The following is an 11,570-nucleotide window of genomic DNA, read 5'->3' as shown; positions in this document are numbered from 1 at the left end:
CTCTCTCTCTCTCTCTCTCTCTCTCTCTCTCTCTCTCTCTCTCTCTCACACACACACACACACACACACACATACACACACACACACACAGGCTGCAGATCAGGGTCTAAAGCTCTCAGCTCCTGTTCCAGCACCTGTCTGCCTGCTGCCATTTTCCCTATCATGACTGTCATGGACTAAACCTCTAACTCTGCTTGGTCATGGTGCCTCTTTTTTTTTTTTTTTTAGTTTGGTTTTTCGAGACAGGGTTTCTCTGTGTAGCCCTGGCTGTCCTGGAACTCACTCTGTAGACCAGGCTAGCCTCAAACTCTCGAACTCAGAAATCCGCCTGCCTCTGCCTCCGAAGTGCTGGGATTAAAGGCGTGCGCCACCACCGCCCGGCCGTCATAGAACACCAAGACAGAGGCAGAGGAAGCAGAAAGGGAAGCAGTAGTGTTTAGACACAGAGATGGTGTGAAGGAGCCTGAGGGAAGAGGCCACATGCTGGGCACTCCAAGAGGACCTAGGTGTCCTGCTCTACTTCTGGGGCTGGGCTTTGCCACTCAGCCAACCCCTCAAGGCAAAGCTTGTCTTTGTTGATGGGATCCAATTTAGAGCCGAGAGGACAAGGCACAAATAGTTCACTTCCAGAGCCCCAAACTCCTGGGACAGGCTGTTCCAGACTTCCACTGAGGATGAGCTGCTTATTGAAGGAAGGCTGGGTGTTTGTGGGAAACTCTCTTTGGTAAACTCTGGGCCCTGTGGGAGACTGAGGATGAGATCAAGCCCTCCAGTGGCTATTGCCGCTGGGCTTGATGGTTGTGTAAAGGGAAAAGCAGACCAAGGCCCTGCCCCGGAGAAAAGCAGGTACAGAAGGATGCCACTACTTACAAGTTGTTTCCCAGGACACTTCTCTTGGAGGCCCCCAGGTGCTGCATCAGCTCTGGATCTGAGTGTTCATCACCCACCATGGTGGGGCCCACCTCCTGCAAGGTAAGCCACAGTAGCTGCTTAGCTGGGCGTCGGGCAGACGTGCACAGTTCCACTTCTCTTCCCCTCTCCACTGGCCCTGGGAAGCTATAGGTGAAGGGAAGTGGTACTGAAGGTCAGCTGAGGTAGAGCACAACTGAGAGGGGAGCACGGTGGGTCCCTCCTGACAAAAACAGCCAAAAAACACTGCCTATTGGTGCTTTTGAGCCAGGTGCCACCAGCCAGGTTCCCTGTGTATTGGCATCACCTGGAGAATGAAAGAAATTAGAACACCTGTCCACATAAAATTTTGTACACAGGCAAACCAACTTTCCAAATTACAACCAACACCAAAATAAAAAACAAACCAGCAAGAAAAACATCATATGTTCCTAGCAGAATTACTCATAACAGCCTAACGGCAGAAACAACACAACGCTTGTCAGTTGAGCACACAAGTACGACGTTGCAAGCCTTAGCCCGAGGTGATCGAGCACACCTTTGATCCCAGCACTTGGGAGACAGAAGCAGGTGGATCTCTTGAGTTTGAGGCCGGCTTGGTCTACAGAGTTCCAGACAGACGAGTCTACACAGAGAAATCCTGTCTCAAACTCCGCCCCCACAAACAAACAACAAACTCTATAATGTAAGAGAGGCAAACCTGGTGGGACATGCCTGTAATCCCAGCAACTGGGAAGCAAGGCTAGCCTCCCATACATAACAAACTTGAAGCCAGCCTGTGCTACATAAGACCCTGTCACACACATACACAAAACTTGGAAAGAATTAAAAGAATAATTATTATTTGAGGAGGAGGGCAGGCAAAAGTGTCCAGCAATCTAGATTTCAACAAGTATATAGGTTTTCACTGCCTTCTGGGCATTGCCAAGACCTCTCCTGTTTCATGATGGGCTCACTACTCCCAGCTATCCCCTGGAAGCGAGATTTGTATCCACTGCTGGGCGTTGGAAGAAAACCGCAGCGCGCCAAGCTCTTCAACTGTGGGAGGGGACATCAGGTATCCTTTCAAAGGGGGATTGAGGGGATTTATAAACCAGCCAGTACCACCTCTCTCCCACCCCCTAGCTGAGGAAACTTCACCTAGAGAAGCTTGACCTCAGACTCCCCCCGTGGTGCTCTCCCCAGGCCGCCTGCAGCCCTCTCCACCCCTAGCCCAGTTCTCTCTGTGCATCGGAACTAGTCCTGCCCGGAGCGGGCCACAGGTGTAGCCGCTGCGCGCGGCTTAGCGTGGCCTTTGTCTTCATACGGGCCCCGGCTGCAGCGCTTATGAAGCAGGTCGTGGGTGTCCCCGCGGTACTCCCCGCCCAGGCATCCGCCCGACCCTGCCTGGTGTCCCCGCCGCGAGGGCGTGGTGGGCCGGTTGCCGGGCCTTGAGGAAAGTCGCTCAGAGTGGCTGTCGCCGTCACCTACTCCAGGTACTCACCATACGGATCTGAGTGCTGATGAGCAGATAGGGCATGGTGCGTGGCTGGGGCTGCCCGCGACCACAGTCCCGTTACCCCTGCTCTGTCCGTGGGCGGCGCTTGGCGGCCGTGTGGACACCGCGCCGGCCAATCAGGAGCGCGCGCCGCTGTCCCGCCGGCCCAGAGACCTGGAAGCGGGCGTGTCGCCGCGGACTCCACTAGCATTAGTGGCGTCCAGGGTGGCCCTTTGCCCTTTTCCTGCAACACCTCTACGCTCAGGCTCCAAAGTCCGACGGATGCCAGCCTGTTCCCGCCTGTCCCTACAACGTAGCAGAGCGAAAACTGCGCTGCGGACCAAAGGGAAGCGGGAACTGCGTGTCCTCACTTGTCCCTTGAGAACTTTGAGTGCACTAGGCTAGGCTAGGCGCGAGTGTCAGGTCCTGCGTAGTCCTGAGTCCCGGGGTCTGTCATTTTCAAGTGTGGCTGCGGGTCCTTGCATGCCTACGGCCCTGCAAATTAAGTCTATGCATCATCCGCGCTCTTGGCTGGGTGCCAGTCCGCTGGCTGTAAAGGCGCGGAACCCGTTCCTCCTGCGGGGAGCCTCGGGAGCACGCGCAGATCACAGGGTAACACCTGAGGCACAGAAACGTCGATCCCTGAGCCTGATACCCAAGGGAGGGCGGCGAGTTCACAGCTAGCTGGTCCACGCCCTAATCTAGAAGTTGACAGTTCAACATTCTTCAGTCGACTCGTTCTGATTGGTTCCCTAAAAAGCAAAAAACACCCTGGAACACGCCCCATCCCTGGCCTGGAAACCTGAACTTCTTACCTAACTAGTCTGATTTATTTATATGATCTTCTACCTGTCTGGTACCAGCTTTCGTCCCCCAACAATTTAGCGAGAGGGATAAGACACATCTGTGTTTAACAAGGAGCTCGTTAAAGGGACAGAAAGGGCTGGGCTGTAATTCAGTGGTGGAGGGCAAACGCTGAGGCTCTAGATTTAACCCCCAGTACTAGGAGGGAGAAAATAAAAATCTCACCATGGAATCTATAAAGAACTACGGGGGCGGGGCTGGTGAGATGGCTCAGTGGTTAAGAGCACTGACTGCTCTTCCAGAGGTCATGAGTTCAAATCCCAGCAACTACATGGTGGCTCACAACCATCTGTAATGATATCTGATACCCTTTTGTGGGGTGTCTGAAGACAGCTACAGTGTATATATAATAAATAAATAAAAAAAATTAAAAAAAAAAAAAAAAAAGAACTACGGGGGCTGGGATGTTGCTTGGTCGGTTCCATGGTTTAGTGAGCTTGATCTCAAGCTCCACTGGAAGCCGGAACTGTGGGCTAGAATAAAATTAACCCTTTCTTTCCTAAGTTGCTGAGTTTATTGTTGTTTGTTTGTTTGTTTTATCTCAGCAACAGGGAGGTAACTAGGGGAGAGAAAGAAAGAGAACGGAATCTGTCTCAAAACAACCACAAACCAAAACCAAATAAGCAAACAAAGGAACAAAACAAAAGCCAACTCCCCACTCCACCCCACCCCACCCCGGCCAATAACAAAAAGAACCAGTAGAGGAAACAGCATTGGCAGCTGACTTGACTAGACACTCCATGGGAGCAGAGATGATCAATAACCAGATCCTCAAAACCTTTAGGAGTCCTAGAAATACAATGTTTTATCATGTGTCTAGTCTGTGTGTTCATAGACCTGTATGTCATGGCTCATTCCTGAAGGTTGTAATACAGTTTTCAGGAGTTGGCTCTCTCCTCCCACTGTGTGGGTCCCAGGGCTCTGGCTTGGCAGCAAGCACCTTACCCACTGAGCCTGCAAACTTCATCTTTATACCCCCAGAGACTGCCTTACAGATAGGAAAGAAAGAAAGAAACTTAGAATTTGTGAAAATTTCCAGGTGTGTTGGTGCATGACTGTGGTTCCAACTACTTCAGAGACTGAGGCAGGAGAATCACTTGAACTTTGAGTTAAATACCAATTGGGGTAACAGTGAGATTTAATGTTGGGGGGTGTGTGTGGTGGCACACATCTCTAGTCTTAGTGCTCAGGAGACGGATTGCTTCAAGTTCAAGGCCAGCCTCTGTTGAAGTGTAAAATGTTGTCTCAAAAAAGGTCCTCTGTCCCAATGGGGCTGGAGAGATGGCTCAGAAATTAAGAACATTTACTGCTCTTCCAGGGAACCCTGGTTCAGTTCCCAGCTCTTATATCAGATGGCTCAGAACTGCCTCTAACTCCTGCTCCAGGGGAGCCTATGCCCTCTTCTGGCCTCCACAGGTACTCACATATATACAAAAAATAAACCTTAGAGGCTGGAGAGAAGGCTCAGCGGTTAAGATCACTGACTGCTCTTCCAGAGGTCCTGAGTTCAATTCCCAACAACCACATGGTGGCTCACAACCATCTGTAATGGGATCTGATGCCCTCTTCTGGTATGTCTGAAGACAGTTACAGTGTACTCATTTACATAAAATAAATAACTTTAAAAAAACCTTACAGGACTTTCCTCCGCACAAAAAATGAAGAGGAATGGGGACTAGAGAGATGGCTCAGTGGTTAAGAGCACTCTCTGCTCTTCCAGAGGTCCTGAGTTCAATTCCCAGCACCCACATGGTGGATAACAATCATCTTTAATGGGTTCTGATGCCCTCTTCAGGTATGCCTGAAGACATCGACAGTGTACTCATAAATAAAATAAGCATCTTTAAAAAAAAATGAAGAGGAAGAAAAGACTCTAAAAACCAAGTGTGGGTGAAGTGCTGGTGATTGGGACTATCTGTCTGCTGAGAACACTTCTATTGAGAACAAAAGTGAGACTGTCACAATCAAATTTCACCCCTTGTGACAAAATCAAACTTCTCCTAGATAAACCAGGCTGGGGTGATGGACTCTGTAATCCCGGTCCTGCTTTGGCTTCCAGCGGGTCATGAGCTTCCAGTCAGCTACCCAGGAACTCTTTGGATTCACTAATGAAACACACACACACACCAAAGCTGGGAAGTTCTAATCCTCCCCTTGCTACCCCATGCCCAATGAGGGGAGTGGCCAGTAGCCATTTACCTGAAGTTTTACATGGTTAGTTGGTTCTCTCTCCTGCAGCTCTAAATCTGGTCCATCTCCCACCGCATCATGGGGATTCTCTGTTCCTCTCTCCTGAGTCCTAGCCACCCAAATCTAAGGGTTCTGCCCCGTCTCCCTTTTCCAAGCTATTGGCCGCTGGTATCTTTTATTGATCAATCAAGAACCAGTTGGGAACAAGGACCTTCAGCGTTTGGACATACAGATTCCCAATTAAATCAAAGCATTAGAACCAATCCCCAACATCTCAGCACTCAGCTGAGACATGAAGATGGACTTTGAGGACCGTCTGAGTGCCCCCCCTCACCCTGAACATGCTTGATCTCATCTCAGAAGCTAACCAGAGTCAGGTCTGCTTGAAGCTTGGATGAGCGCCTTGGAAGACAGTCAGGGACACAGAGACAGAACCTATCTAAAAGCCAAAACAAAACAGAACTTACACAAAGTTCCCAGTTATATAAAGCTAAATATTTTGTTTTGTGATTTGAAACAGACAAAAGTATCAATTTAAGTTTAGAAAGTACAAACATGAAAGACCCTTATTTCGGGGTCTTGGAAATTGCAATGTGGGAGACATAGGTTTAGATAGGCTCTGAGTCAGCGTCCTAAAGCAAGTAGGGAAAGTGAAGCTTACAGTGAGAAAAAGTTCTTAACTCATTACAAGATCAGTATATTAGTCAGCTTCTGGTTACTGCAATGAAACGCCAGAGACATTTAACTTATAAGGAGAAAAGGTCCAGCATGCAAGGGGTGAAAAACTGGAGGATTTGGAATTGAGGCCAACCTGGGCTACGTGGAAAGACTATTTCAGAAAACAACACAGCTCAGGAACGGGGAGCATGACTGAGTGCTGTGCACTCATGAGAACTCTAGCTTGGATCCCAGAACCCAAGTAACAAGCTAGATGTCTCCACAAATACCTATAACCCAGCTTCAGGGAGGGCACAGACAGGAGGAGCACTGGTCCTTGCTGGTTTCCAGCAAGATGAGAAAATGTGAACTCCAGGTTCAGGGTGAGACCACTTACAGATGAGGCTGGGCCTCCTGTTCTCAACAAGGGCTTGTCCCCATGACCAAAGACCTTCCCTAGGCCCCACATCCTTTGCCTCATCATTTCTCAGTAACGCCACCCTCCAGACCCAGTCATTGACACCTAGACACATGAGGGACACCCAGACAAACTAGAGCCACAACTAAATTGTTTAGCTAAGCACTTGGGAGGCTGAGGCAAGAGGACCACCTTGAGTTGAGGGCCAGCCTTGGCTACAAAGTCCCTGTCTTAAAATAAAAACAGAAAGGCTGGAAAGATGTCTCAGTGATTCAGACTCCGTACTGTTCTTGAAGAGGACCCGAGTTCCACTCCTCGCACCCACGTCAGGCAGCTTACAACTGCTCCTAACTCCAGCTCCAAGGGAGGGCCCTAACTCAGGCACATGCACATACTCAGACATACACACAGGTACATGTAAATAATAAAAATATTTTAAAAACAAGATAAATAAAGAGGTAAAGAGAAATGACTTCCAAAGCCGAGAAAGAATGCAGAAGTTTGACATGGACCGTGTGACCCACAGAACAGAAGACTGTGTGAACCAGTGGAAATGTCTTTGAGGCAAGAGTCCCGAGGTAGCCTGATAAGCATCTCGAGTCTCTGGGTGCACTGTAATTATCTGCTGTTCCAGAGGCCTGCAGTTGACGGGCAGGGCTCAAGTCCTTAGGCGGACGCCTGGGACATGCCTAAGTCCTGAGCCTTCAGTAGCATCCTGACTTCCATTTTGTAAGTCTCTACCTCCCCTCACTTTACCCTCCCACCATTTCTCTTTCCTTCCCTCCCCCTTTTCCCTCCTTCTATTCTTCCCTCCTCTATCCCTTTCCTTCCCCCTCTCTCCCCTCTCTGTTTCTCCATACAGGAAGTCCATCTAGGTAGCCCAAGATATCCTAGAACTTGCAATCTTCCTGACTCGGCCTTTAGTGCTGAGATTATAGTCAGGAGGCAGCACAGTCTGGCTTGACAGGGGTCTTCAGCGTTGCTTCCAACGTGGTGTTCCTTTTATTTTCACAAAATGTGTGGTCAAGAGAAAAACAGGACAGATAGGAGAAGTTAAGTACTGTGCAGGGAGCCATTACCTCTGAGACACAGGAAATGGGGAGCGGGGGTGGGGGGGGGCGGATAGGGACTTACAAATGCTCTTTTGTTCATTTCAGACAGAGTCTCACTTTATATAGCCCAGGAAGACCTGGAGTCCTTTACGTAGTCGGATGGCTTTAAACTCTGAGTAATCCTTCTGCCTCGGGTTTCCAAATCCTGAGATAACAAGAGTGAGCTACCTCAGATGGTTACACTGGGGATCAAACTCAGGGCTTTATACATAGGAAATTCCTCTGCCTACAGAGTGACAGCTGAGCCCTAAAAATAATGTGTGTGTGTGTCTGTGTCTGTGTGTGCGCGTGAGTGTCTGTCCCTGTGTGATGTATATGCATCCATTTATGTGGATATTACACATGTGTTTAAAGGCTAGAGGTCAATGCTGGGCATTTCCTTTCTGAATCTTTGTTTCTAAAATATCTATTTGTGTGTGTGTGTGTGTGTGTGTATGCACATATGTGTGCTAGTGTATGAGCTGTGTGCATACACAGAGGCCAGATTTTCCCTGTCACTCTGATTTTCCCTGTCACTCTCTTTTTATTCCTTTGAGACAGGGTCTCTTCCTCAGCCTGAGGCTCTTGATTTCTCACCTCACCACTCAGGGCTGCAGTTATAGGTGTGCTTGGCATCTGCCTTGTTCCAGCGGAATGCTCCCGAGTCCAGACTCACCTCTTCACAATTGCATGGCAAGCACAAATTGCAAGTTGCATTGCAGGCCCTGCGACCATGGGCTACCTTTCCAGTCCTTATACTGTATTTTTTGAGACATGGTCTTCAACTGAAGCTGCAGCTCATCCATTCAAGTAGGCTGACTGGCCCGTGATTCCGGGGACCTGCCTTCAGACCCCATCCTTCCCACGAGCTCCAGGTCACCTTGGCCAGGAGCTCGGGTACAGGGGATCCAAACTCAGGTCTTCATGCATGCATGATAGACACTTAACTAAATCACCCCACCCCACCAGGCCCAAGACCTTGTGTGTGTTTGTGTGCATGTGTGTCCCTGTGTGTGTGTGTGCTAAAAACCTTACAAGTTATATACCAGGTAAGGCTACTATTGCAAGGCACTACAGTGTCACCACTTTGGGCAGAGCCAGCTGGATGAGGCAGATATTCTGGGCTGGGTGAGGGTTTGGAGCCTGTTCTGTTTACCTCTCTCAGTTGGCTGTGGTGGGCTGGGAAGGAGACCTAGGATGGTGTTGGGGGTGGGGGGCTTGCTTTATCGCATTTACAAAACTGGCCTGCTGATGCACCTTAGCATAGAGCTCTGTCTGAATAGCCCGCTACAGCGCCAGCTGCCCAGGCAGCCTTACTCCTGCTAGATAACATCTTTAATATTCAGGAGGAAATGAATTCCCTGCCTGGGCTATCTGCCTGGTCTTCCTGTCTCCTTCTTCCTGTCAGCTTTTGTGGATTGCTTCTGCAGTGGGGCACAGGGGCACAGGAACTGAATCTAGCATGTGAACCTACTCTGCTCCCCTCCCCTCTCTCTGTCTTGTCCTTCCTTTGTCTTTTTGAGACAAGGTCTTATTATGTAGGCCAGGCTGTCCTCAAACTTGGGTTGATTCTCCTGCTTTGGCCTGGGACTATAGGTATGAGCCGCCATGCCCAACCCTGGCCCACAGGTAGAGCTCTGAGGACAAATTTTGAGACAACCTTCAGGAATCAGTTTTCTCTTTCTGCTGTGTAGTTTCCAGGAATCAAACTTGGGTGAACTGATGCATTCACCCTCAGCAGACAGCACCCTCACCTATTCAACGGTCTCACTGGCCCCTCTTTTTCTTTTTGAAATAGACTCTTGTGTTACCTTGTGTCCCATAAATATGCACAATTACTATGTGTCTGTCTTCTTGTTCATTTTATTTTTTTATAGATGTCAATTTTTCTTCTAGATTCATTCCTTTGTCTGTATTTTATTCTAATGAGTTTCCTCACATTTAGAATGAAGGAATGATTGCCCATGTACATGAAAACCACTAGGATTTCTTCATCAAAATTACTTGTGAAATCTGTATTATACATCCAATCCTTCCTGTGTGTATCACATTCATGAAGATTTTGCTTTGAGCACATAGTTTGTACTGAGATACTGTTTCCCAAACTTCACATTCACAGCTTTTTGCTGTCTTCAGTTTTCTTTGCTTTCTTGATGCAATTCCCCCCGAATCATTAGAGTCCCAGACTTTATCTGAAAGGTCCTGAAGCAACTGGGTCAGCAACATCCAAGCTTCTGCTTGTTCTGCCCAGGAGAGGCTATCAGGTTAGCGTGGTGATACAGCTGAGGGTCGTAGGAAGGTTGGACCTTCCCACCTTCACTCTCCATACAGCCATTCTGTGCTGGGTCCAACAGTCGCTACTCCTCCCAGGAAAAATCCACACAAGACAGCTATTGCATGGTCCGTTTCGGCATCTTGTGGAAGATACCTAGTCCAGCAGAGAGCATATAAAGAGGTAAGCTGTAACCCACAGTATATGAGGTTCAGCACTACAGTTCTGGACTCCCCATCTCCACTCTTTGGCAACAAAGTCTGTGGCTGGAGACTGGGGACAGATTATAGCACCCGCTCCTCAGTCCTAACCTGGGAGACCAGGAAGGAGAGCAGGGCTCCCAGTGGGCTCCCACCAGATCAGCTCTGCTAGCCCAGGACTACTCAGAGATGCTCAGCACTCAGGGAAGTGGCTCTTGGAGTGACCTGGAGATCAGACTGGTTTACTCCAGTTCTGGGTGACTACATTACCGAATAAAATTAATGTCTCATTTTTAAGAATAAGGACAGGACAATGGCAGGTAAAATGTGAATAAAACAGGACTGTAAACACATACAAAAGAGCCGGGCGGTGGTGGCGCACGACTTTAATCCCAGCACTTGGGAGGCAGAGGCAGGCGGATTTCTGAGTTCGAGGCTAGCCTGGTCTACAGAGTGAGTTCCAGGACAGCCAGGGCTACACAGAGAAACCATGCCTCAAAACAAAACAAAACAAAACAAAACAAAACAAAACAAAAACAAAACAAAACAAAACAAAAAAACAAAAAAAAAAAAAACCAAAAAAAACACATACAAAAATGTCACAATGAAACCCATTATTTTCTATGCTGATTAAAATACTTAGTTCGTGTGTCCAAAACCTGTGCGTATGGAGGTCAGAGGACAACCCCTAGTGTTATGTTCTTGCCTTCTATCTTGCTTGAGGTTGAATCTTTATTGCTTCTCTGAAGAGTCTCCTGTGTCCACAGCCCTTCTGCTGGTAGGAGAGCTGGGATTACAGATGCATGCTACCATGTCCAGCTTTTACATGGTTCTGATATTTAACATCCATTGCTATGCTTTGTATAACAAGCACTTTGCCCACTTTGCCATATCTACTGTCCATGCAGGCGCAGTGTGATTGCAGGGGTGGGGGGGGGCAGGGGTTGAAACTCACTCTATAAATCAGGCTGGCCTCAAACTCAGAGATCCTCCTGCCTTCCAAGTGCTGAGATTAAAGGCAGGCATCACTACCACTTTGCCCCAAAATGTTTAATAACATTTTAAAGGCGAGAGACAGAGGCAGGTGGATCTCTATGAGTTCAAGGCCCTCCTGGTATACAAAGAGAGTTCCAAGGCAACCAGCACCATATAGGAAAACCCCATCTCAACAAACAAACCCAAAAACAAAAACGGAAAAAACCAACAACCCTCAAACCAACCAACCAACCAACCAACCAAACAAGACAGTGGAACTATCTAGGTCAGTCCCCCAAAACCTGTGTCTGTCTTTAAATGGTGAGATATGGTCATATATATATACTTTATGTATGTATATAAATACATTTGGAGCCAGACAAATCTGTACTCTCAGAATTTGGAAGGCCAAAGCAGAAGGCCAGTGAAAAGATTTTCACGTGCAGCTTGGAACAGACCACAGCAGACCAGATGGTTCCACGAAGGGGGGTTTATTGAGAGAGAGAGAGGGGGGTGT

General features: G+C 48.4%; 1 protein-coding gene across 1 annotated transcript in view; it reads right to left on the bottom strand.

Annotated features, from left to right (window-relative positions):
- Positions 1–2,506, bottom strand: part of Gchfr (GTP cyclohydrolase I feedback regulator) — a 4,839-nt gene extending 2,333 nt beyond the window's left edge. Inside the window, exons 1-2 of the mRNA XM_028766852.1 lie at positions 2,393–2,506; positions 871–965 (exon numbers count right to left, since the gene is read on the bottom strand). Coding sequence (XP_028622685.1) covers positions 871–965; positions 2,393–2,428 — 131 coding nt within the window. The 5' untranslated portion in view covers positions 2,429–2,506. The remainder of the gene's footprint in view (positions 1–870; positions 966–2,392) is intronic.
- Between the last annotated feature and the right edge of the window lie 9,064 nt (positions 2,507–11,570).

Source organism: Grammomys surdaster, unplaced genomic scaffold (assembly GCF_004785775.1).
Source record: "Grammomys surdaster isolate TR1022 unplaced genomic scaffold, NIH_TR_1.0 170, whole genome shotgun sequence".
NCBI lineage: Eukaryota > Metazoa > Chordata > Mammalia > Rodentia > Muridae > Grammomys > Grammomys surdaster.
The sequence above is the reverse complement of the archived record's forward strand: the minus strand, read 5'-3'. Positions and strand labels throughout refer to the sequence as shown.